At 41.6% G+C, this 26,163-nt stretch overlaps 1 protein-coding gene across 2 annotated transcripts in view; it reads left to right on the plus strand.

The window, feature by feature from the left end:
- The first annotated feature begins 879 nt into the window (after positions 1-879).
- The window catches only part of LOC132392516 (RNA-binding motif, single-stranded-interacting protein 1-like), a 206,236-nt gene continuing 180,952 nt past the window's right edge, over positions 880-26,163 (plus strand). For both annotated transcript variants that reach the window (XM_059966468.1, XM_059966469.1), the window contains exon 1: positions 880-1,118. In XM_059966468.1, the coding sequence (XP_059822451.1) occupies positions 1,053-1,118 (66 nt within the window). In that variant the 5' untranslated portion in view covers positions 880-1,052. The remainder of the gene's footprint in view (positions 1,119-26,163) is intronic.

Consider the following 26,163-nt stretch of genomic DNA (forward strand, 5'->3'; position numbering starts at 1 on the left):
CTCCTTCCCCCACCCATTCTCCTCTCTTTTCCCCTCCATTCATCCCTCCCCTCTCCCACTCCCTCCTCCACTCCCCTTCCCCTCTTTCCCTGCCCCTCCCTTCTCCACATTCCCCTTCCTTTCCAACCATACCTCTGATGCACCATCAATAACATTCTGAGAAGAAAGGCGAGATATCTGCTTTTATTGACTGGAAGAAGGAACAAACAGTGAGTGACCACCATACTACATCCTGGAGACTGAGAGGCCAGGCTCAGGCCTCAATCGCCTTTATACTGGGGTCTGTGGGAGGGGCCACAGGAGCAGTCACAGGGGGCGTGTCCAGACAGGTATATATAGTTCACCACAATCTCCCCATCTCCCACACCCCTTCCTCCCCCTCACCTGCTCCCTTCTCTCATCAACCTCCTCGCTCAAATCATTGACCAGTCCTTCGCTTCCTCAGCTCTTACTGCTGAGTCCCCTCAGAAGTCTGCTTCTTGCTACATTTCGTATTTTCACATCTTACTCATTATAAATATATTGTTCATTTTAGGAATGCAGCAGGTGTCCAAATATATTTTGGAAAATTAACTTTTCCAGTGTTAATAAACTGTATCCTAAATCTGTTACCCATTTATTTCACTTACAGAGATACAGTTTTACTGCATAACCACTGTTTGTTAGTTTTGTACTGATCAGATTGTAGTTTATGCTTTCAAATTTTCCTGCTAAATGGTTCAATACAATCAAATTGTTCTTAGCTGTTTTTAGCAATGACTTTTTTTGTATTGCTTCTGTAGAGGCAGTTTGCTTGATTCCGCCTGAGGCAGAATACCATTCATTCATCAGTATGAGCTCAGTTTGCCTCTCCTCCCTCTGCCCTGTGGTTTTCAGACTCCTCCCAAAACTCAGGCCTACCAAACTGCCAGTGACGCTCTGTGCACTGCAGTGAGTGATGTGGTGTTCCCCCACAAATTGGCTGACTTGTAGATTCACCGTTTGAGCCCTGCTTCCTGTGCAACATAATCTCCCTTGTGCGACTTGATTGTGTGACACCAAAGACTGTAAAGATGCTGCTGTCTGTGCCACAGATGGGATTTGGCCCTCGCCCTCATCGTGTACAGCAGACTAAGAAGGTAATTCACAGGCTTTTCTTTTAGTTCTGTTGTTTAGTGAATTGGTGAATCAGTGTTTTAACAATCCATCTTGAAAAACAAAGCAAATATTTCTTTGAACTGAGGATTTTGTTTCAAATTAAGGAAATGACTGAGAAGGAAGTTGCAGGAGCTCAGTACCGTCATCAAAGGAAGTCTTGTCATGTTCCCAGCAGTGGAATTCTTAGAACAGTAACCAGGCCAACATCTTTTCACAACTCTGCTCATAAATTTATGCTTATTTTCCTGCTCTAATGTGCAATATTTTGTGGATCAGGTCAGACACCAGGAAAGGAAGATAATTTAAAAGTAGTTAAAATTCTGAAATTCTTCCGCTTTTTGCTTAATACATTTAATTTGCAGCTATGGGCGGATTTTTGTTGTGGATGTGTTAACTGCAGAATGTGATAACTTATTTTAAATTCAGAGTGGGCGGATAACTTTATTTTCGATTCTCTATTTGTAAAGTTAAACAAAAATTATTGCTTTACAAAGTCATCCTTTCTTCAACTTGCTGAGGTGGTGTCAATACCTTCTGAAAGAAGTTAGCAGTTCCATTTTAGTTTAAATTCAACAAAACAGCGGTGCTAATGTTTTCAAGCCATCTGGTGAATTGGAAGAGTTTAGAACAGGAAAATTAAAAAGTGCATTTTTGATTCTGAACCATTTAACTGAATGTTTGCAGTTTATTTATGTCTGCTCTATTGCAATTTACATTTTTCATTTAAATGGTAATTAATCCTTGTTTATCACAATTGTTGCTCCCAAGATACAAAATTCCATGTTGCCAAGAATATACATGAACTTGTGAAAACGTTTATCACTGAATTTTAGAGGAAACCGATACTGATGGTTATGTTGGTCCTGCCTAAGAATTTAACTGTTGGCATTGTTGGAATCAGATTTAGTATCACTGGTATATGTTGTGAAACTTGTCTTTGAGGCAGCAGAGAACAATAATAGAAAGAAGTAGTTTATTGAAAGGAATACATTATTAAATGAATAACTGAGTAAATCTAGTGTTTGTTTACACTGGGAGAAATCTGAAATTGTCTGCTAGCCCTCAATGTTACAAAAAGAAATGCAGAGTTGACAAGTTGCAGAATAGGCATGTTGCTCCAAGCCATTCTTTTCAGCTCCCAGTTGTGTGAGAATGGGGAATGAGCACAGGTCAGAGTGGAGTGACTGTTATATTCTGAACAATCACCAATGTCGTGCATTTATCTCATGCCTTTCATGAAGTGACACATCCCAAAGCACTTTACAGAGGGGTGTCATCAGGCAGTGTTTAACTGTAAGCTATTAAAACAAGCAGAAGGGTAGATGCTCGAAAAGCAGGGTTTTAAGACTGGAAAAGAAGGGAATCTTCAGGACCTTCATCTGAGTTCATAAGACATTGTGATTGTAAATGAAGGTAGTTTTATCTCTGAAAATGAAGGATTGTTGAGAGGCCAAGAATTGGGGAAAAAAATGCAGATAACCCAGAAGGCTGAAGCAGATTATGTCAAGAAAAATAAGGGTATATCCATAAAGAAATTTGAAAATAAAAGCAGGGACATTTTAACAGTGAGCCAAGCTTGCCAAATAGCCCATGTAACTCTGTAAGCATAGGGATGATGCGTGATGGCTTCAGAAAGAGACAACTGAGTTATATTTAAGGTTCATTGAGGTGGAAAGACAGGGCTGTATTGGAGTAGACAAGTCTAGATGTAACAACATTCAAGGTAAATTCATTTTCAAAGTACATATATGTCACCATATACTGTACACACCTGAGGTTTATTTGCTTACTGGCACATTCAATAACTCCATAACACAAAAAAAACCCCTAACAGAGCCAATGAAAGACCGCACAAACTCTGGTGTTCAATCAGTGTGCAAAAGACAACAATCAGTGCCATTACAAAAAGAAAGAAGTAATAATAATAATAAGCAGTAGGTAGTGAATCCATAGCTTGTGGGAACATCTCAATGGTGGGGCAAATGAAGTTGAGAGAAGTTTGGTTCAAGAACTTGATATTTGAGGGTTTGTAACTGATCCTGAACCTGGCGATGTGAGTCCTGAGATCCCCCTACCTTCTTCTGGATGGCAACAATGAGATGCAGCAAAGATGCAGCTGAGGGCTACAGTGGCTGCAGAGCTGAAGAAGGAGCTGAGTTAGCTGGCAATTAGGAGGGGGAACTGGGTCATCTTAACTTTAGCAGGATTTGCAGTCAACAATCTCTGGATGAAATGTGACACCAATATTGTGACTGACTGACTCAATTTTATGAAGTTGCCAAGGAGAGGTTTAAGTATTCAGATGTGTGTCAATTTCATTCTGGATTTGGATACTCTTGTCACTTCAACAAATATAAAAAAATAGATATCATGTACATTGTAATTTATGTTTTGTGAAATTCCAGTATTGGAAAGATTACGTTTTTGGCTTACTTTCTGGCATCTCAATAGCTCAATGTGTCTTAATTACTGGTGTCTTCATTTCTCATCCTTTGTAATTTTTTTTTTAAAAAGGAAGAATTTTATATGAATCCCTTTCTTCACAAGGTGCCCAGAGTCCTTAAATTATTATCTCCAAAACTGAAATTGGAGATTTTTGGAGCATTGGTTTGCACTGGATCCCACATTGGGAGCTTATGGTTTGTCAAATTCAAGCTAACAAAGCTTGAATTTGACTGTCATATGGATGTTCTATTGTCCCCATGCAGCATTTTTTCCAAAAGATTCCTCCTTTGTTATCATCACTCAGATTTATTATCACTGACATATTGGGATAGGTTTTTTATTTTCACAGTGAAAAGCTTGTCTTGCATACTGTTCATACAGGTCAGATCATTACACAGTGCATTGAGTTAGAATAAGGGAAAATATTAACAATGCATAATAAAGTGTAAAATCTAATGAAAAAGTACAGTGCAGGTAAACAATGAAGATCTGAAGTCCATCTTATTGCACAAGAGGTCTGTTCAAGAGTCTGGTATCAGTGAGACAGAAGCTGTCCTTGAGCCTGGTGGTACGTCCTTTCAGCCTTTTGTGCCTTCTGCCTGAGACATAAAAGTCCACAAATTTCAAAAATAAATAAATAGTGCAAAAGATGAATGGCGAGGTAGTGTTCATGGACCGGAACAGAAATCTGATGGTGAAGGCGAAGAAGCTGTTCGTAAATTGATGGGCCCTCAGAATCCTGTACTTCCTCCCAGATGGCAGTGAAGAGAAGAGGCCATGTCCAGGATGTGAGGGTCCTTAGTGATGGATGTCAGCTTCTTCAGGCACCATCTCTTCAAGATGTCCTCTGTGATGGGAAGTACTAAGCTATGATGGAGCTAGCTGAGTCTAAAACCCTTTACAATCATGTGCACTGGGACCTCTGTACACGCCTGTGATCTGTAAGAGTCATTGGTGCTATACATCTATAGAAAATCCGTAAATCTATATGAAATCTTCTCAAATTCTGAACAAAGTAGAGCAACTGCTGTGCCTTCTCCACAATGCATCATTGTATTGTGCTTAGGGTTGATCCTCTGTAATGTTGTTGTCCAGAAACTAGAAGTTGCTTACCCTTTCCACAGCTGACCCCTCAAAACAGATTGGTGTGTGTTCTCCGGAACATTACATAACTTTAAGATTACATGTTAGTGCCATTCTTAATACTTGGTAGAAAATAACTAGATTGACACTTACCTAAAATGCTGATTATCAGAAGTATTATCCTTTGTATGAGCATTAAAACAAGGTGGTCTCAAAATGATTAAGTGGATTCCATGAAAAATCAAAAAATTGCAAATTCTGGTTGTCTCAAATTTTAAGAATGTTGTGAACTCTTAGCGGGCAAGGAAAATGGGACGAGAAACAGAATTAATGGCTTTTGTAAAATATATAAGATTCCATTGCTGTTTTCAGAAAAATATTAACACAAGAGATCCTGCTGATGCTGAAAATGCAGAGACACACACAAAATGCTGGCAGAACTCAACAGGTCAGACAGCATCTATTGAAATGAATAAACAGTTGATGCTTCAGGTCAAGACCCTTCATCAGGGATAGAGAGGGAAAGGAAGGGGAAGAGGCCAGAATAAGATGGGGGGGGGGGAGAGGAGAATGAGGACAAGCTGGAAGGTGATTGGTGAAGCCTGGTGGGAGGGGGAGGATGGATGAAGCAAGAAGGTGGGAGGTGATAAGTGGAAAAGCCAAAGGGGTGAAGAAGAAGAAATCTGATAGGAGAGGAGAGTAGATCATGTGAGAAAGGCAAAGAGGGGGAGCACTGGGGGAGCTGATGGGTGGGTGATGAAAAGAGGTGAGAGGCCAGGGTGGGGACATAAAGAAAAGGAAAAGGGAAGGGAAAAAAATATCCAGAAGATGGAGAAATTGGTGTTCATGCCATCAGTTTAGAGGCCACTTAGATGGAATATGAGGTGTTGCTCCTCCAACCTGAGAGTGGACTCATCATCGCAGAAGAGGAGGCCCTGGACTGGAATGTCAGAATGTGAGTGGGGATAGAAATTGAAATGGGAAATCCTGCATTTTACAGATGGAGCTAAGGTGCTCAACAAAGCAGCCCCCCCAATCTAGAACAAGAGAAAATCTGCAGATGCTGGAAATCCAAGTAACATACACTAAATACTGGAGAATCCAACAGGTCAGGCAGCATCTATGCAGTTGACGCTTCAGTCTGAGTCCTTCAGCTGAATCTAAGTCAGGACTCACCAATGTAGTGGAAACTACTCTGGGAGCACGAGTTACAGTAGATAACCCCAATATGTGAAGCGTTGCCTGTTCAGGGCCCTGAATGGAGGTAAGGGAAGAGGTGTATGGGCAGGTGTAGCACTTCTTCTGTTTGCAGTGATAAGTGCCAGGAGGACAAGCGAATCATAGAGAGAGTGATCCGTGCAGAAGGTGGAAAGTTGGTGGGGAGGGGGGGGGTGGAGGTAAAGATGCATTTGGTGGTAGGGTCCCATTGAAGATGAAGTTGTGGAGAATGATGTGGTTGGATGTAGAGGCTCATGTGGTGGTAAGTGAGGGCAAGAGGAACTCTAACCCTGTTAAGGCAGCAGGAAGACAGGGTGAGCGTGGATGTCCGAGAAATGGAGGAGAGGTAGGTGAGGGCAGCATCAATGTTGGAGGAAGGGAAACATTGTAGTTTGGAGAAGGAGGATATCTCTGATGTCTGGAAAGAAAAGCCTCATCCTGAGAACAGATACAATGCTAATGAAGGAACTAAGAAAAGGGAATGGCATTTTACAGGAGGCAAGGTGGGAAGAGGTATAGTCAAGAGAGCCATGAGAATCATGTCTTTAAACAAGATATTGGTAGACATTTTGTCTCTAGTGATGGAGGCAGAGATATTGAGGAAGGGGAGCTCAGGGTCAGAAATAGACCGAGTGAATTTAAGGGCAGGGTGGGAAGTTGGAGGCAAAGTTGATGAAATTGATGAGCTCAGCATGGGTGCATGAAGCAGCACCAATGCAGTCATCAATGCAGCACAGAAGAGTTGTGGAGCATTACCAGGAAAGGCCTGGATCATGGCCAATGAAAAGGCAAGCATGGCACTTACACTTGAAAAGGCCCGTGCGCTTACTCACGGCTATAACCTGAGTTTGGAGAAAGCAGGAGGAGCCAAAGGAGAAAATGCTGTGAGGACCAATTCCAACAGATGGAGGAGGGTGATGGTGGACGGGAACTGGTTGGGTCTGTTGACAATAAGAGCGCAGAGAGTTTTGAGGCCTTCTTGATGGGGGATAGAAGTGTATAGGGACTGGACATCCATGGTGAAAATGAGGCAATCAGAGCCAGGGAATTAAAAGTCTTTTAGGAGATCGAGAGAATGTGAATTGTTGCAGATATAGGTGGGAATGGATTGAACCAAGTGGTAAAAATGGAGTCAGTGTATGCAGTCACGAGTTCAGTAGGACAGGAGCAGGTAGAAACAATGGCCTACCTGGACAGTTGGGTTTGTGGACCTTGGGTTGGAGGTAGATATGAGCTGTGCAGGGTAGGGGAACTTTGAGTTTGGTGGCAGTGGTTGGGAGATCTCCAGAGTTGATGGTGTCAGAGACAATTTTCTGATTGTTCTGAGTGGGGTCCTCATCAAGGGATCTTCAAGGAGATGTCTGAGAGCTGCCACCTGGCCTCCACAAGGTAAAAGACAGTCTGCCACACTACAACAGCACCCCCTTTGTCTGCAGATTTGATGGTGAGGTTGGAATTGGTGTGGACTGGAAAATATTGCTGTTTATCCTGTATATATCCCTCAACCAAAATTACAGAAAACAGATTGTACAATGTTATATTTAATTGGGGTTTAATGGTTCTGCGCTGTATAAGTATGAAGCAGTTTTAGATCTAATGGTGAGATTGTATATTGTTCCATGTAAATATTTTCCCATCCTGTTAATTGAGAGAGTGACTTGCAAATTTTCTTTCTGCTGAAGTGGCACCATACCTTTTGCACGTAGATGTGCTCAGTGGTGGAGAGGGCTTTACCGGTGATGAACTGGGCCATATCCACTGCACCACTGTAGATTTTAGTACTACTGGGCGATAGTCTTTGAGACAGGTTGCCACGTTCTTCTTAGGCACTGGAATAAGTGATGTCTGCTTGAAGCAGGTGGGTATCTCAGGCTGCCAAAGCAGAAGGTTAAATATCTACACAGGTTAAATAAACACCACAGCCAGCTGATCAGCACAATTCTCCAGTATTTGGCCATTTACCCTGTCGGGGCTGGATGCTTTATGTGGGTTCATCCACCTAAAGGATGTTCACACGTGTGCCTCAGAGACTGAAATAGCGGGATCATCAGGGTCTGTGGGAACTCATGATGAGTCCACCATGTTGTGATGGTCAAAGTAAACATCAAAGGCACTGAGCTCATCTGGAAACGAAGTCCTGTTGTTGCCTGCGTTGCTTGAGGATCTCATGGTCCATCCAGGGCTTCTGGTTAGGGAAGACTCTGAGTGATTCATTCAGATCCACTGATGAGTCCTTGAACAGGGACCAAGCTACCAACTTGAAGCAATCCGTAGCTGCTCCTTTGCCTCCCACAACCACCTCTTCATTGTCCTAATATCTGGAGTTTTCCTCTTTAGCCTCTGGCTGTATGACTGCCAAGTGATTAGATTTACCAAAATATGTTCTGGGCATAGAACAGAAAGCATTCCTTATCTTAGCATAACATTTATGATATATACTGTGTTTCTTCTATCAATCTTGTCTGTTATTTTATCAATGGCTTCCATGAAGTTAATTAAGCATGGTTGAGCTGGTTCTCATTTTTTCAATTTAAAAATATTCAACTTTTGAAAAGCTTTGTCACAACCTAGGTTCAGATTCTAAAAAAATAATTCTTTTCTTGCCTGTCTTCTGCATGAGCCAGAGCTCAGACAAAATTTAGATATGATCTGTTTTGTGGCCATATTATGGTCTGTTATTACCTTGAACAAAATAGAGTATAATCACATACCTTTAACAGTTAGTGGCATTATCGTTACTCAGTATCTGAAACCCCCACATTTCATTTCCGTGGGGAAGTGATAGTCACCACTGACCAACCACATAAATGCTAGAACACTATAAAATCAAGTTAATAGTTGGTCACTTATGGTGAATGCCTTGCCTCCTGATTACCTAAAGTCTTTCTTTTACCAAGGCACTGTCTGAAGTAGGATGGAATGCTCCATTTGCTTGCATAAACACAGCCACAAAATAATACTAAGAGTCTCTATGCCATGCAGGCCAATGCTGCCTGAACAGAAGGAGACATATACCATCTAAAATGTGCTTGTTTAAGTTACTCCAACTGTATCTCCTAAAGCCTTAAACTCCACCACCAAATTGAATAGGGCCAGTAGACAAATGATGAACCAAATTGACTTGGAAGTGATTTACAATTCTTTGATCTATGCTGGATTTCCATTCTGGATCACCCTATTCAGCAAAATGCTGTAGACAATTTTTTTTAAATTTCACCTGTGTTATTTTTCATATAATTATTTGGAAACACGGCATTTTCTTCTTATTCAGCAGTGCCTGGTCCAAATTTCATGATGACTGAGAATACACAAAGACTGTTTACATTAAGAAGATTGATTACCAGAACCTTCCCAAGAACAGTTACAGACTCACAAGAAACGCCAACATTGAATAATTGAATGGATAAGAAATTTTAAATGCTGATGTTTTGATGTACTTTTCTATGAATCTAAGATTTTATGACTGGCCTATAATTGCCAGACATATCCTTCGAAGTACAACACTCAAAGTAGATTCATTATCAATGTACATGTACGTCACCATCTACAACCCTGAGATTCATTTTCTTGTCGGCATACTCAATAAATCTATAGAATAACAAGCAGTGTGTAAAAGATAACAAACTGTGCAAATACGAAAAGAAATAATAATAAATAAATAAGCAACAAATATCGAGAGCAAGAAGAGTCCTTGAAAGTGAGTGCACAGGTTGTGGGAACATTTCAATAAATAGGCAAGTGAAGCTGAGTGACCTTTGAACTCGCCTTTGAACCAGATTAACACATTTGTCATTTTCCAGTCATCTGAACAAAGGAAAATTAGAAGATTACGGTTAGCTCTTCAATACCCATTCCCACTTCCCTTACCAACCCAGCCTGCATGTCATCCAGTACAGGTCGCCTGGTTACCTCAAACATTGCCAGTCCTGATCCTACTTTCTATTTATCAATATAGTATTCATCTTACTATTTGCATGCCTGCAGAAAACACCTGCATTGTTTTTCATGTTAAATGTCATGAGATTCCAATATTCCTCTCTTGCCTGTCTTACTTCAGAATCAGGTTTATTGTCATGAAATTTGTTAACTTAGCAGCAGCAGTTCAATGCAAAACATAATATAGAAGAAGAAAAATCAATTATAAACGTATATGTATATTGAATATATTAAAAATCATGCAAAATCAGTAGTAATAATAATATATATTTAAAAAGTGAGGTAGTGTCCAAGGATTCAATGTCCGTTTAGGAATCGGATGGCAGAGGGGAAGAAGCTGTTCATGAATCACTGAGTGTGTGCCTTCAGGCTTCTGTACCTCCTACCTGATGGTAACAGTGAGAAAAGGGCATGCCTTGGGAGCTAGAGGTCCTTAATAATGGACATTGCCTTTCTGAGACACCACTCCCTGAAGATGTCCTGGATACTTTGTAGGCTAGTACCCAAGATGGAGCTGATTAAATTTACAACCTTCTGCAGCTTCTTTCAGTCCTGTGCAGTAGACCCCACCCCCCATACCAGTCAGTGATGCAGCCTGTCAGAATGCTCTCTACAGTACATCCATAAAAGTTTTTAAGTGTATTTTTTGACATACCAAATCTCTTCAAACTCCTAATGAAGTACAGTTGCTGTCTTGCCTTCTTTATAGCTGCATCAATAATGGTGGGACCAGGTGCAGTCCTCAGAGATCTTTATACACCGGAACTTGAAGCTGCTCACTCTCTCCACTTCTGACCCCTCTATGAGGATTGGTATGTGTTTCTTCATCTTACCCTTCCTGAAGTCCACAATCAGCTCTTTCATCTTACTGACATTGAGTGCCAGGTTGTTGCTGTGACACCACTCCACTGGTTGGCATATCTTGCTCCTGTATGCCCTCTCGTCTCCTTCTGAGATTCTACCAGCAATGGTTGGATCATCAGCAAATTTATAGATGGTATTTGGGCTATGCCTAGCCACACAGTCATGGGCATAAAGAGAGTAGAACAGTGGGCTAAGCACACACCCCTGAGGTGCACCAGTGTTGATCATCGGCGAGGAGGAGATATTATCACCAATCCATATAGATTGTGGTCTTGCAGTTAGGAAGTTGAGGATCCAATTGCAGAGGGGGGTACAGAGGCCCAGGTTCTGCAACTTCTCAATCAGAATTATGGGAATGATGGTGTTAAATGCTGAGCTATAGTCGACAAACAGCATCCTGACATAGGTGTTTGTGTTGTCCAGATAGTCTAAGGCCATGTTGAAGAGCCATTGAGATTGCGTCTGCGGTTGACCTATTGTGGCGATAGGCAAATTGCAGTGGGTCCAGGTGTTTGCTGAGGCAGGAGTTCAGTCTAGTCGTGACCAACCTCTCAAAGCATTTCATCACTGTCGATCTGAGTGCTACCGGGTGATAGTCATTAAGGCAGCTCACACTATTCTTCTTAGGCACTGGTATAATTGTTGCCTTTTTGAAGCAAGTGGGAACTTTTGCCTGTAGCAGTAAGAGATTGAAAACCACTCCTCTCAGCTCTTTATATTCAAACTGGTTTCCGTTTGATTTATTCACCTGACATGCATTATCCAGCATTTTGTTTCGTCATCTGCTCTATCTACTTTGTCGTCAAGGGAGTTCTGTTTTTGGTTCCTGTATCTTAACTCCTTATGGGAATTATCTAGCCTATACTTGAACCATCTCTCAAGAGGCCTGTTACGTTTTCTGCTACAGTTCTACCGATCTTTGGTTCCATTCACCCTTGCCAAATTCCCTTTCATTTCCATTTAAATTAGCCTTTCCAATTAAGAGCTTGTACTTGAGATTGCTCCTTACCTTTCTCCATTAATTGCTAAATCTTATAATGAGATGATCACTGTTCTCCAAGAGTTCTATTGCTGACACTTAGCTTATGATCAGCCTCAAGTGAGATTTCTTTTCACAGACCTCAATTGAACCTGATGTTTAGAATCTAAGAGAATATGTAAAATTTGCATAAGTCAGTTAAAAACAAATTTAAAGCAACATTTTTATCACCATTTTTTTATCCACATTATGGCTTGAGAGCAAATGAATGAACCACTTTTTATTTTAACAGCAAATATCCAGAAAAGAGTATGCTTGTTTGCAAAACCAAAACAGATCCAGTAGACAATAGACAGTAGGTGCAGGAGTAGGCCATTCGGCCCTTCTAGCCAGCACCACCATTCACTGTGATCATGGCTGATCATACACAATCAGTACCCCGTTCCTGCCCTCTCCCCATATTCCTTGACCCCGCTATCTATAAGAGCTCTATCTAACTCTCTCTTGAATGCATCCAGGGACTTGGCCTCCACTGCCTTCTGGGGCAGAGCATTCCACATATCCACCACTCTCTGGGTGAAAAAGTTTTTCCGCATCTCTGTTCTAAATGGCCTACCCCTTATTCTTAAACTGTGGCCTCTAGTTCTGGACTCACCCATCAGCGGGAACATGCTTCCTGCCTCCAGTGTGTCCAATCCCTTAATAATCTTATATGTTTCAATCAGATCCCCTCTCATCCTTCTAAATTCCAGTGTATACAAGCCCAGTCGCTCCAATCTTTCAACATATGACAGTCCCGCCATTCCGGGAATTAACCTTGTGAACCTACGCTGTACTCCCTCAATAGCAAGAATGTCCTTCCTCAAATGTGGAGACCAAAACTGCACACAATACTCCAGGTGTGGTCTCACCAGGGCCCTGTACAGCTGCAGAAGAACCTCTTTACTCCTATACTCAATTCTTCTTGTTATCAAAGCCAGCATGCCATTAGCTTTCTTCACTGCCTGCTGTACCTGCATGCTTGCTTTCATTGACTGATGTACAAGAACACCTAGATCTCGTTGTACTTCCCCTTTTCCTAACTTGACTCCATTTAGATAGTAATCCATTTCACAATTATTACTTAGTTTGCCCAGCAGTTGTTGAAGAGTATTTTGTACGTTCTCCCCGTGACCACGTGGGTGTCCTCCAAGTGCTCTGGTTTCCTTGCACAGTCCAAAAATGTACTGGTTGGGAGGTTAATTCATCACTGTTAATTATCCGATGATTAGGGTAGGGTTAAATTGGAGATTACTGGGCAGCTCAGCTCAAAGTGCTGGAGGGACTGATCTCAATAAATAAAAAAATAAAATGTTTGTTGTTCCGTGACATGCTTCATTACATTTTAGTTGGTTTTGCATTCTGGTATGAAGGGATACTGGTTTTTTTTAAAGATGCCTCTTTCCTGATTTTTAAGTTTGTTATTCTTGTTCTCTTGTTTAGCTCTGTAATGAGAGTGTTGTAAGCCTTTAATAGGTATATCTGCACATAAATGTACCGAAGTATTTGTTTAGTGATTATATTTAATCAAATAGCAATCAAAAGTTCCAATACATTTGCAACATGTTGGTCAGATGAATCCAAAGTCATGCAGATCTGATTTCGATCCATTTTATCTTTCAATGTATTTTACCTTTCTTTTGATATTTAATTGAAAATAATGCATTATTTTCCTTTCTCCTCTCCTATCAGATTCCTTCTTCTCCAGCTCCCCCGGCTTCACCTATCACCATCTATCTAGCCTCCTTCCCCTCCCCCCCACTTTTTATTCTGGCATCTTCCCTCTTCCTTTCCAGTCCTGAAAAAGGATCTTGGCACAAAGCTTAGACTGTTTATTCCTTTCCATAGATGCTGCCTGACCTGCTGAGTTCTTACAGCATTTTGTGTGTGTTGCTTTGGATTTCCAGCATCTGTAGATTCTCTCCTGTTTATAATGCATTATTGTTATTTGAATTTAGCTCAAGCTCTGTGAGGTCATAAAAATAGAAGCTCTTTAAATACTGAAGAATACCTGTGAAGAACTCTGTGTTGTTTCCGGCTTGAAGGTGAAAGACAAATTGCTGGAAAGTTGTACTGTTGGAAAGATCTACTAAGGTTGCTCTCTATTAATAATTTAAGCAAAATCTAATCATTTATAGAATAAAAGAGTGACACCATTTTACCTGCAAATTACTGGTCCATTTCCTCATCAATAATTAAACTTGCTGCAGCTATTTAGAACTGGAAATTAATGTTGTATCCTGACATTATCATCATTTATGGTCCTGACATGAAATTCAACATTGGAGGCCTATGTAGACACCCATAAACCTTTAATAGCTTATGACTAGTCCATAAAGACTTTATGGACTAGTTCAAATTGTAGATCTAAATATTGAAAAATAATAACACCAGCATCGATCTTTGTGGAAATCTGCTTCCCATTTTGCTTTTGGACACTTTTGATACTGACACTCAATATGATGATTCACAGACACAATTTTTCGATGGCAATGAACTTCTGTTCTGCTTATTGCTTTTAATATGTCTTTTTTTCTGCTTTTCCTGTTATTCCTAATCGACTCTATTTTGGTCTCTCTATTCTCTTCTGCCTCCCTATTTAATTTGATTCTGTTTCGATTCTTTGTTGCTTTCAAAAGGTATATTTTTAATTCAAGGACTGAAGTAAAATATTGGGCACCACATTCAGTAAGCTTCAGATGCAAAATTGACATCACTGTTCGGTTTTCAATTAAACAATACCACAGTTTGTGACATCAATATATTTATGGTAAAAGACCAATTAGCAAAGCTGATACTGAGCAAAAGAAGGAAGGTTTAAGTCAAGTGACCAATAGCTTACCCAGAGGTAGGTTTTAAGAAAGAGGAAATGCTATAGCATGGATGCAAGACATAATGGAATGAAGTTCATTAATGGTTAGACTTAGAGCAGGGGTTCCCAATTTCTTTTATGCCTTACCATTAAGCAAGGGGTCCATAATCCCCAGGTTGGGAACACCTGACTTAGAGGAATACAGAGTGTTTGAAACTAAAGAATAGAGAATTGGAAATTCTGTTGATTGTTAAGAGATGCATAAAGAGTTAAAGAGAGGCGAGAGTGGATATCGGACAACTGGAAAATTATGCTGGGGAGATAGTACTGGGGAACAAAGAAATGGTTGATGAACAGAATAAATATTTTGTGTCAGTCTTCATTGTGGAAGATACCAGCAGCTTGCCAGAATTTCAAGACTGTCGGGGGAAATAAGTTGGTGTAGTTGCTATTACTAATAGAAAGATGGTTGGGACGTTGAAAGGTCAAAAGTTAGATAAGTCACTTGGATCAGATAGAAAACACCCCAGCGTTCTTAAGGAGGTTGCTGAAAAGATTAGTGCAGGTACTGATAGTGATCTCTCAAGAATCACTTGCAAGAATAGTTGCAGAGAACTGGAAAATTGCAAATGTCACTTCACTCTTTAAGAAGGGAGGAAAGAAAAAGATAGGAAATTACAGGCCAGTTAGCCTAACTTCAGTGGTTGGCAAGAAGTTCAAGCCCATTATTAAGGATGAGGTTTTGGAGTACCTGGAGGCGCTTGATAAAATAGGTTTTCATAAGGGGAAATCTTGCCTGACAAATCTGTTGGAATTCTTTGAGGAAATAACAGGGATGATAGACAAAGCTGCATGTTAAAGCAAAACAAGGTGGTCTGCATTATTGTGCTGCCAAGATGGCACCTGCAAACCAAGGTTATGTGTTGCAGTCTGCCTACAAAACTTCTAACTATACCTCTGTTACAATCTGCAGCCTGTAATTTCCCTTTAAGTAACATACTTTTGAACCATCTTAATGAACTAAAGATTTTACAATCTTCTGAAGGACTCAGCAGACTTAACTCTCAAGCATGCAGGTAGGGCACCTTTAATTGGATGAGGGTACGTCACCACAGCCAGAAAAGAGGGAAGAGTGGTGGACTCCGAGACAGGCTGAAATGCTAAGAAATGAAAGTTCCTCTACCCAGCACCCTGTTGGCAAAAGATGAGGCACTGTTCATGTGGGTAGCTAGAGGCTTTTTCCCAGGGCTGAAATGGCTAACATGAGGAGGCATAGTTTTAAAGTGCTTGGAAGGAGGTACAGAGGGGATGTCAGGGATAACCTTTTCACACAGAGCATGGTGGGTGTGTTGAATGCACTGCCAGAGACGCTGGTGGAGGCAGATACGATAAGGTCTTTTAAGAGACTCTTAGATAGGTACATATAGCTTAGAAAAATAGAGGGCTACGTGGTAGGGTAATTCCAGGCAGTTTCTAGAGTGGGTTACATGGTCGGCACAATATTGTGGGCTGAATGGCCTGTAATGTGCTGCAGATTTCTATGTTCTATGGTCTATGAAAGTACAATCACTGGAGAGCAAGACTGAGGACATAAGGCAGGATTGCTGTATCAGAGGGAAATGAGAAATTGCTGTGTTCTGTGTTTCAATGAGACCTGGCTCACTCCAAGCATGCCAGATTTGGTGATCAGACACGAGGGCTTTTTGATACATAGGATGGACAAAATGTGATATATTATCTGTGGTGCTTAGACACAGTGTTCTTGGTCTTGTCACACTGTTGTTCCCCTGACTTGAAACATCTAACAATTAAATACTGACCATTCTATTGACCAAAAGCGTTTTCTTCCATGAGCCTGACCACAGATGACATACCACCAAAAGCCCATGTTAATGAGGCACTCGAGATATTGAATGCTGCTATCACCAAACACGAAAGTACCCACCTCAACGCATTCCAAATCATAGTCAGGGATTTCAATTAAGATTGTTTGAAGAAATCTCTGCCCAGTTATCATCAGCATATAACCTGCAGCACCAAGTGTCCCAACATACCCAGCTATTGCTGCACTATGATTAGGGATGACTAATGTTCCACGCCTAGACTGAATTTCTGAAATCTGATCACTTGGCTTTCCTTCTCATTCCTGCATGCAGGCAGAGGCTAAAGAGTAAAGCTCCAGAGATTAAGAAGAACAAAGAGTTGGCTGTGGGAGGCAGAGAAGTGGCTATGGGATTGCTTCAAGTCAGTGGACTGGGCTGTGTTCAAGGACTCATTAGAGGATGTGAATGAATACATAGTGGTTGTCACTGGCTTTATTAAAACAGTTGTGAATGAGTGTGAACCAACTAAATCATTCAGAGTCTTCTCCAGCCAGAAACCCTGGATGAACCATGAGATCCACAATGCGTTGAGAGCCAGATCAGCGGCATTTAGGTCTGGCAACCACGAAGGGTGCAAGAAGTCCAGGTACAATCTCAGGAAAAGCCATCTCTATTGTGAAGGGACAATTCTAGACTTAACATGAGTCACTGGAGGAGGCTCGGCAGCTTTCACAAGGGTTGAATGCTATTACATCCTACTAAGTGAAACCCAGTGATATAGGTGACAACAAGGCTTCACTTCCAGATGAGCTCAATGCCTTCTGTGCTCACTTTAGCCATCAAAAAATGGAGAAACCTGAATCAACTTTTACAGGCCCCCACAGCACTGTGATTTCAGTCCCTGTAGCTGACAGGAGGGCATCCTTCTGGTGGGTGAACCCAAGGAAAGGATCTGGCCAAGAAAGGATACCTGGTTAAGTAATAAAGACCTGTGTTGATCAACTGGCTGGAGTGCTCACCGATATCTTCAACCTCTCGTACCCACTTACTTCAAGCAGGCTTCTCTTATTCCAGTGCCACGGTATTCAAGAATGTGATAACCTGCCGCAATGGCTATCTTCAGTAGCGCTTATATCCACTGTGGTGAGAGGTTGGTGATGAAATATATCAACTCCTGCCTGAGAAGCAACTTGGGTCCACTCCAATTTGCCTACCGGTACAACAGGTCCACAGCAGACACCATTTCACTCAACCCTGGAATATCTGTACAGAAAAGATGCATGTATTAGAATGCTCTTTATTAAACTACAGCTTGACATTCAGTACTATCATCCCCTCAAAACTAATCAATAAGCTTCCTTGGATCCTTGATTTTCCCACTTGCAGACCCCAGTCAGTTTAGCTTGGCAACAAAATCTTCTCCACAATCTCCATTGGCACAGGTGCACCACAAGGCTGCTCTACTCGCTTTGTACTTATGACTATGAGGCGAGGCGAGGCAGAGCTCCAATGCCGTATTTAAGTTTGCAAATGACACCGCTGCTGTTGGCTGGATCAAAGGTGGTGACGAATCAGCGCGTGGAAGGGAGATTGAAAATCTGGCTGAGCGGTGTCACAGTAGCAACTTCTCACTCAATGTCAGCAAGACCAAGGAGCTACTTATTGACTTCAGAAGGAGGAAACCAGTCGACCACGAGCCAGTCCTCATGGGGGATCAGAGGTGGAGAGGGTCAGCAACGGGAGGATCGTTCCTGGGCCCAGCACATATGTGCAATTATGAAGGAAAGCACAGCAGCACCTCTACTTTCTTAGACATTTGCAAAGATAAGGTATGACTTCAAAACCTTGACAAATGTTGTGTGGTAGAGTGTTTATTGATTGGTTGCATCTTGCCCTGATATGGAAGCACCAATGTCCTTCAATGGAAAATCCTACAAGAATTGGATACAACCCAGTGCATCATGGGTGAAGCCCTCCCCACCATTGAGTACATGTGGCATGGGGTGCTGTCACAAGAAATCAGCATCCTTAATCAAAGATCCCACCACCCAGGTCATGCTTTCTTTCTACTGTTCTGTCAGGAAGAAAGTACAGCAGCCTCAGGACCCATACCACCAGGTTCTGGAACAGTTATTACTCCTCAACTAGACAGGACTGACACCTTGCCCTACTGTCCTGTTTATTATTTATTGTAATGCCAGTATTGTTTTTGTGCACTTTATGCAGTCCTGGGTAGGTCTGTAGTCTAGTGTAGCTTTCTCTGTGTTTTTTTTTATTACGTAGTTCAGTCTAGTTTTTGTACTGTGTCATGTAAACCATGGTCCTGAAAAACGTTGTCTCATTTTTACTATGTACTGTACCAGCAGTTATGGTCGAAATGACAATAAAAGTTGACTTGACTTGACTTGACTTAACTTCACTCACCCCATCACTGAACTATTCTCACAATCTAAGGGCTCACTTTCAAGAACTCTTCATCTCTTGTTCTCGATATTTATTGCTATTTTTGTTTGCTTTCGTATTTGCAGAGTTTGTGGCCTTTGCACAGGAATTGTTTTTCCGCCCTGTTGGGTGTGGTCTTTCATTTACTCTATTGTGCCTCTTGGATTTACTTATCACGCCTAGTACAAAGTGAATCTCAAGAATGTATTTGGTGACATATACGTACTTTGATGATAAATTTATTTTGAATTCTAGCAATAGCTGAAAGTTAATTCAGATAAGATAACAGGGTTGCAACTAGACAGGTTAAGATGGAGATATTGGCCAGGGAGAAGGTTGTATTTTTGTTGAGGCAGAAAGTGTAACTGGTCTTCCCCATGTTTAATTGGACGTAATTTTGGCTACTTAAGGATTGAGTGACAGATAAACATGCTGACAACTTGGAAGCTGAACAAGAAGTTTAACTAAACAGATAATGTCCAAGTGGGTACAGAATATTTGAGTGTTGTTACAGAGCTGCTTTCCTTTGAGTTCCAATACGATTGGGGCGACTGCTGACAAGTCAAGTCAAGTCACTTTTACTGTCATTTCGACCATAACTGCAATGTACAGTACGTAGTAAAAATGAGACAACGTTTTTCAGGACCATGGTGTTACATGACACAGTACAAAAACTAGACTGAACTATGTAAAAAAACAACACAGAGAGAAAAGAACAACTACATTAAATTACAGACCTACCCAGGACTGCATAAAGTGCACAAAACAGTACAGGCATTACAATAAATAATAAACAGGACAATAGATACTGTAGGTAGGAAATGCTTGTTTCAACAATGAGGAAAATGGAAATGAAATAAAATAGTGATAGCTATACTTTACATATAATACTACAATATGCTCCTTATTAAACAAATTAAAGAATTATATTTCACTCATAGCTGCCAGCAGCATTTTGAGATATCATTTTGTTGTTCCACACATCTATTAATTTAACTGGCTGAGCTGATATAAATTATTGTTTTTTCTGTTGCGATGTTTCTTTTCCTTCTCATCCTGGCAGTTGAATCATTTGTTCTCTAATTAAGAACTTTCCTAAGGAGCAATCAACCCAGTGACTGGCAATGTGATGACCTAAATGTCTCTTTGTAATTTCATGATGCAGCCCTTGCAGCTGTGAAAATCAAATCTCATGTTTCGGTAACAATGTGAACTTTACTGCTGTTTACATTAGTTTTGAGTGTATGATGAATACAGTAACTCCCCATAAACAGCTCCCTGCTTCAATGCCAACTCCCTCTGCTTGCTTCGAAACCTGAAGGGACTTACATGGAGCTGAAAACAAAGTATGGTCGATGGAATGGAAAATCTGTAACAAGATTTTGTTCAGTCAGTCTCTTAGCATGAACGGGCAATCCTGTCGATGTTAGTTGTCAAAATGCCCACAATACCAGTTAGAAAATTCTGGAAAAATAATCTGCAAGTTTGTTTGAGATCTTTGTAAAATGATTCCATGACCAGAGGATCAGATTTTCTGGTGGATTACAAGATAGCAAAACTATGGTACCTCACTGCAACCGGAATCTCAAAGATTCAAAGTGCATTTATTATCAAAGTGTGTATGCAGAAAACAGCTCTGAGATTCATCCTCCTACAGGTAGCCATGAAACAAAGAAAGTAAAACCGTGGAACCCGATCAAAGAAAAACATCAAACCCCCAACAGGCAAAAGAAAAGAACAAATCATACAGAGGGCAAAAAAAGCGAAAAATATAAAATACACCAAACCACAAATCATCAAACCAGTCCACGCATATTCAGTTCATCTTAGTTCAGTTCAGTTTAGCTCTGTGTCATTTGTTAACTTTGTGCCACAATCAGTCCACCCCGATCGAAATTGCACAAAATTAACAACGCAAAAGGAGTGACCAGAAACCAGAAACGTCAGAATATGGACTACCGACTCTAATCCGCAGACAGTGCTGATTTAACCGCTCCTCCATATGTTTGCTTCCACAACATTGCAGGATCTCGAGTGCATTCTCAAATGAAATCAATGCACTTAAAAAGCAACACACACAAAATGCTGGAGGAACTCGGCAGGCCAGGCAGCATCTATGGAAAAGAGTAAACAGTCAATGCTTTGGGCTGAGACCCTTCATCAGGACAGGATAAAAGAGATGAGAAGTCAGAACAAGAAGGTTGGGGGGAGGGGAGGACAAAGTATAGGGTGGTAGGTGATAGGTGAAACTGAGCAAGGGAGGGGGATAAAGTAAAGAGCTGGAAAGCTGATTGTTGAAAGAGGTAAAGGGCAGGGGAAGGGGGAATCTGATAGAAAATGGGAGGTCATGGAAGAAAGGGAAGGGGATGGAGCACCCGAAGGAGGTGATGGGCAGGTAAGGAACTAAGGTGAGAAAGGAAAATGGGAATGGGAACTTCAAAAGCAATTTTAGTGTCTATACGGTTACTTGATAATATTGGTCTCAGAGGTTAATAGGAAAGAATCCCACCACCCGACCAGGGATAGGGTTCCTCTTGCCCTCACCTACTACCCCACCAACCTTCGCATCCAGCACATAATTCTCCGTAACTTCCACCATCTCCAATGGGTTCCCACCACCAAGCACATCTCCCCCCTCTCCACTTTCTGCTTTCCACAGGGATCACTCCCTAAGTGACTCTCTTGTCCATTCATCCCTCCCCACCCATCTCCCTCCAGGCAAGTGGAGCAAGGGCTACAAAGGCCCCAACACCTCCTCCCTCACTACCATTCTGGGCCCCAGTCATTCCAGGAGAGGTGACACTTCACCCGTGAGTCTTTTGGGGTCATATACTGTGTCCTGTGCTCCTTGTGTGGGCCCCTGTATATTGGTAGACCCGATGTATATTTGGAGAACGCTTTGCTGAGCACCTACGCTCCATTTGCCAGAAAAAGCAGAATCTCCCAGTGGCCACCCATTTTAATTCCACTTCCCATTCCCATTCCAATATGTCTATCCATGGCCTCCTCCACTATCTGATAAGATCACACTCAGGTTGGAGGAACAACACCTATATTCTGTCTGTGCAGCCTCCAACCTCATGGCATGAAAATCAATTTCTTGAATTTCCAGTAAATGCCCCCCACCTCCCTTGCTTTCACCATTCCCCATTACCTTTTCCCTCTCTCACCTCATCTCCTTGCCTGTACATTGCTTCCTTCTGGTGCTCCTCCCCCTTTTCTTTCTTCCATGGCCTTCTGTCCTCTCCTATCAGATTCCACCTTCTCCAGCCCTGTCTCTCTCTCACCAATCAACTTCCCCACTCTTTACTTCACCCCTCCCCCTCCCACTTTCACCTATCACCTTGTGTTTTTCCCTCTGCTCCCCCCCCCCCCACCCACCTTTTAACTCTACTCCTCATCTTTTTTTTTCTCCAGTCATGATGAAGTGTCCCGGCCTGCAACACCAACTGTCCTTTATTCCATAGACGCCGCCTGGCCTGCTGAGTTCCTCCAGCATTTTCTGTGTGTTAATAGGAAAGAAGTCCTGCCTTGCTAATGGCAACATGCTAGAGCCTCTTGCTGCTTGCCACTCGAGCATTATTTTGTGTGCTGCTTCAGCTGATTTATTTATTGAGATACAGCGAGCAATAGGCCCTATGAGCCACGGCACCCAGCAATTCCCCGATTTAATCCCAGCCTAATCATGGGACAATTTAAAATGACCAGTTAACCTACCGACTGGTACAGCTTTGGAATGTAAAAAGAAACCGGAGGAGTCACAGGGAGAACGTACATAACCCTTACAGGCAGCGGTGGGAAATGACCCTCGTCTGGCAGAGTAGATGCCCCCGGCATAGATCATGTGTGATGTGTCAGATTTTTGAGACAAAATAATTTGTAGATCTGTGCTGCATGGTCAGAGGAATAAGTCTGATGTGATGACCCTGGGTGGAGCTGGCATGTAACAAACAGCTCTGTTTGGCTCTTTTTGTATGATTCTATGAATAGCATCAGGTTTAGAAACCCCACGATAGTTGTGAGCCCAGCTGGCAGTGAAAAACCCTCTCATGGGCACCTGGGGACTGGTGTCTAAATTGGAAGAGTTAGACAGAGCCCTGATGTGGTTATGCTCACAGAATTATATTTATCATCAATTATCCAGACACTTGCATTCAAAAGCTTTCTGCTTTCATTTCCTTCCGTGACTCGCTGCACAATTCTTCATCGCCTGCCTCTCAAGTATAAACAAGCATGTATGAAAAAGGCCATTCTTTAAGGAAGTCTTATGACTTCGCTTTGATTCCATGGAGTCATTGATGCTAAGTATTTACGAGTTGAAACTATCACAATTTACCCATTATGCTTTAGCATAATGTTCTATCATTGAACAGACTTTTTTTGGCCCACTATGCTCTGCTCCAACTTCATGCTTTTATGGTAGTGCTATTCAATTATGGGTGCTAGACAATATTTTTTACATTTGCTTATCTGTGTTACTAGTAAATTGTTAAGAAAAAGAACTTAAATGTAAGTAAGTGCTATCATTTTGACCGCAGGGAGGGGAGGGAAACTGAAAGTGTAACCAAGTTTGCTATGTACGCTTGTATCTGTTAGCATTATGGGAAAACTAGAATTGCTGTACTCAGGAAGGGTGAGGCAAAATGAATGAAAGTACAAATATCTGCTGCATCAGCACGATGAATCAGTATTTTAACCAGACAATAAAACAATTGGTATGAGTTACTGAGACCAGAATATGTTTTAGATTGGGATTTCAACGTTTGTCACCAGGACTGGCTCAACATCACAACTGCTGACTGACTTAGTCATATCCTGAGGGAAACGGTTGCCACAAAGTTTATAAAATATGTGTGATCCAATAAATGACTTGGTCTCATATTACCCAATTCACCTATTGCAGATGTGCCTATCCATGACAGTACTGGTATGAAGATAAGACTTTAGACCATAAAATATTGGAGTAGTATTAGGCCATTTTGGCCCATCGAGTCTGCTCCGCCATTTCATCATGACTGAGCCATTTTTTACTCTCAGCCCCAGTCTCCTGCCTTTTCCTTGTATCCCTTCGTGCCCTGACCAATCAAGAGTCTATCAACCTCTGTCTTAAATATACATAAAGACTTGGCCTTCACAGCTTCCTGTGGCAATGAATTCTATGGCTAAAGAAATTCCTCCTAATCTCTGTTCTAAAAGTGCAATACTTTATTCTGAGGCTGTGTCCTCTGGTCGCAGACTCTCCTACCATAGGAAGCATCCCCTCCACATCCAGCCTATCAAGGCCTTTCACCATTCGATAACTTTCAATTAGGTCACCCCTCATTCTTCTGAATTCCAGTGAATACAGGCTCAGAGCCAGCAAACACTCTTCATATCACAAGTTGTTCACTCCTGGAATCATTTTCATAAATTTCCTTTGAACCCTCTCCAGTTTCAGCACATCCTTTCTAAGATAAGGGGAGAAAACTACTCACAATACTCCAAATGAGGCCAAAGTAGTGGTCTATAAAATGGCCCTTCAGAATTGCAGGATGAATTTCAAACTGTTGGAGCTGAGTTATAGATGAGAAACAAAATGAGAGAGCAACACAGTAGTGTAGTGGCTAACACAACACTTTTACAGTACAGGCAAAGCAGGTTCGATTCCTGCTGCTGCCTGTGAGGAGTTTGTACGTTCCCCCCATGACTGCATGGGTTTCCCCCGGGTGCTCTAGTTTCCTCCCACAGTCCAAAGAGGCTACCGGTAGGTAGGTTAATTGGTCATTGTAAATTGTCCCGCGATTAGGCAAGGATTAAATTAGGGGGTTGCAGGGTGGCAAGGCTTGAAAGGGCAGAAGGGCCTTTTCTGCGTTGTATGTCAACGCATAGAAAAGTAAAATAAATCTCAATAAATAAATAAAATCAATTAAAACATCATAGAAAAATAATAATGACGCTTTGTTCATTCAGGTAATTTGCAAAAACAGTTGGCATATTCTTGAGAAACCTGTAAATTATATATCAGCAAATCTTGTACTTGTTAAAAACCTCTTATATTTTTAATATTTCAAATTCATGGTGTAACTTTTATTGGTGTATGGGATGGAATATGCAGCAGGGTATCAAAGGCTGTGTTGAAAATGTGTCCAATAGGAGCTGGGTCCAAGGGTGGGTTTGGGATCTTCAGAACTGAACCAGTTTAGTCTCTCTCTTTGCTGGTGGGATTGGATGGAGGTTAGATATTTATAGGGCGCCACTGTAGCATAGTGGTTAGCGTATTACTATTGTAGCATGGGCCATTCAGAGCTCAATGCCAGTGCCCTCGGTGAGGACTTTGTACATTCTGTCCATGACTGTGTGGGTTTTCTCTGGGTGCTCCAGTTTCCTCAAAGACGTACTGGTAAGTAGGTTAATTGGTCATTATAAATTGTTCCGTGATTAGACTTGTGCTAAATAGGTGCATGCAGCTCATTGGGCCAGAAGGGCCTGTTCCACGTTGTATTTCTAAATAAATAAATCAATTAGATTGTAAACAAGATGGGTCAATAGACAACAGACAGTAGGTGCAGGAGTAGGCCATTCGGCCCTTCTAGCCAGCACCACCATTCACTGTGATCATGGCTGATCATACACAATCAGTACCCCGTTCCTGCCCTTTCCCCATATCCCTTGACCCCACTATCTATAAGAGCTCTATCTAACTCAGCAGAAACCTGATTGGCTGAGGAGTAACCAATCGGGTAGGATGGACAACAGGACTAGATGTGCCAAGACATCATCCCTGGTGAAGATGGCAGAGTTTGTCATCAATACATAGGTTAAAATTGATACTTGTAACTGGCTGGAAGTCCAGCAAGAGCTTATTCACCATATAACCTGGCAAAGCACTAGATCCTTTTCAAAATAAGTAACATAAATCTGCTAAGTTTGACTGAGAATGCGAGTTACAGGACACAGGAGCTTCAAACAAGAGTATTTACTTTGTTGGACCTGAAGGAACTCTCTAGAGTTATGTTTATATTTAAGGAATCAAGGTCAGGAATTGGAGATGAGACAGCAGGTCATGCCAATGATCAGGGGTAGCATTGCACTATGTGGCAGATGAGAAAGATTTCTATTGTATACCTTGATGTATTGCATGGTCAGGAATGAGTGTTTTCAGGACCAGGGCATTAGGAATGGGATGGGATCAGGATCTGGGATTGGGGGATCAGAGGATGTGTAAAAAGAGCTGGAGATGCAGGGAATTGGAGAGTCATGTCATTGGAGGTGGTTCGGAATAGTGCAAGCGTCAAAGGGTGGGCATTAGAACAAGTCCTCATAGAGGGATCAGAAGTGGAGAGAGTGAGCAGTTTCAAGCTCCTGGGTATCAAGATTTCTGAGGATCGCACCTGGTCCCAACTTAT

Source organism: Hypanus sabinus, chromosome 4, assembly GCF_030144855.1.
Source record: "Hypanus sabinus isolate sHypSab1 chromosome 4, sHypSab1.hap1, whole genome shotgun sequence".
Classification (NCBI taxonomy): Eukaryota; Metazoa; Chordata; class Chondrichthyes; order Myliobatiformes; family Dasyatidae; genus Hypanus; species Hypanus sabinus.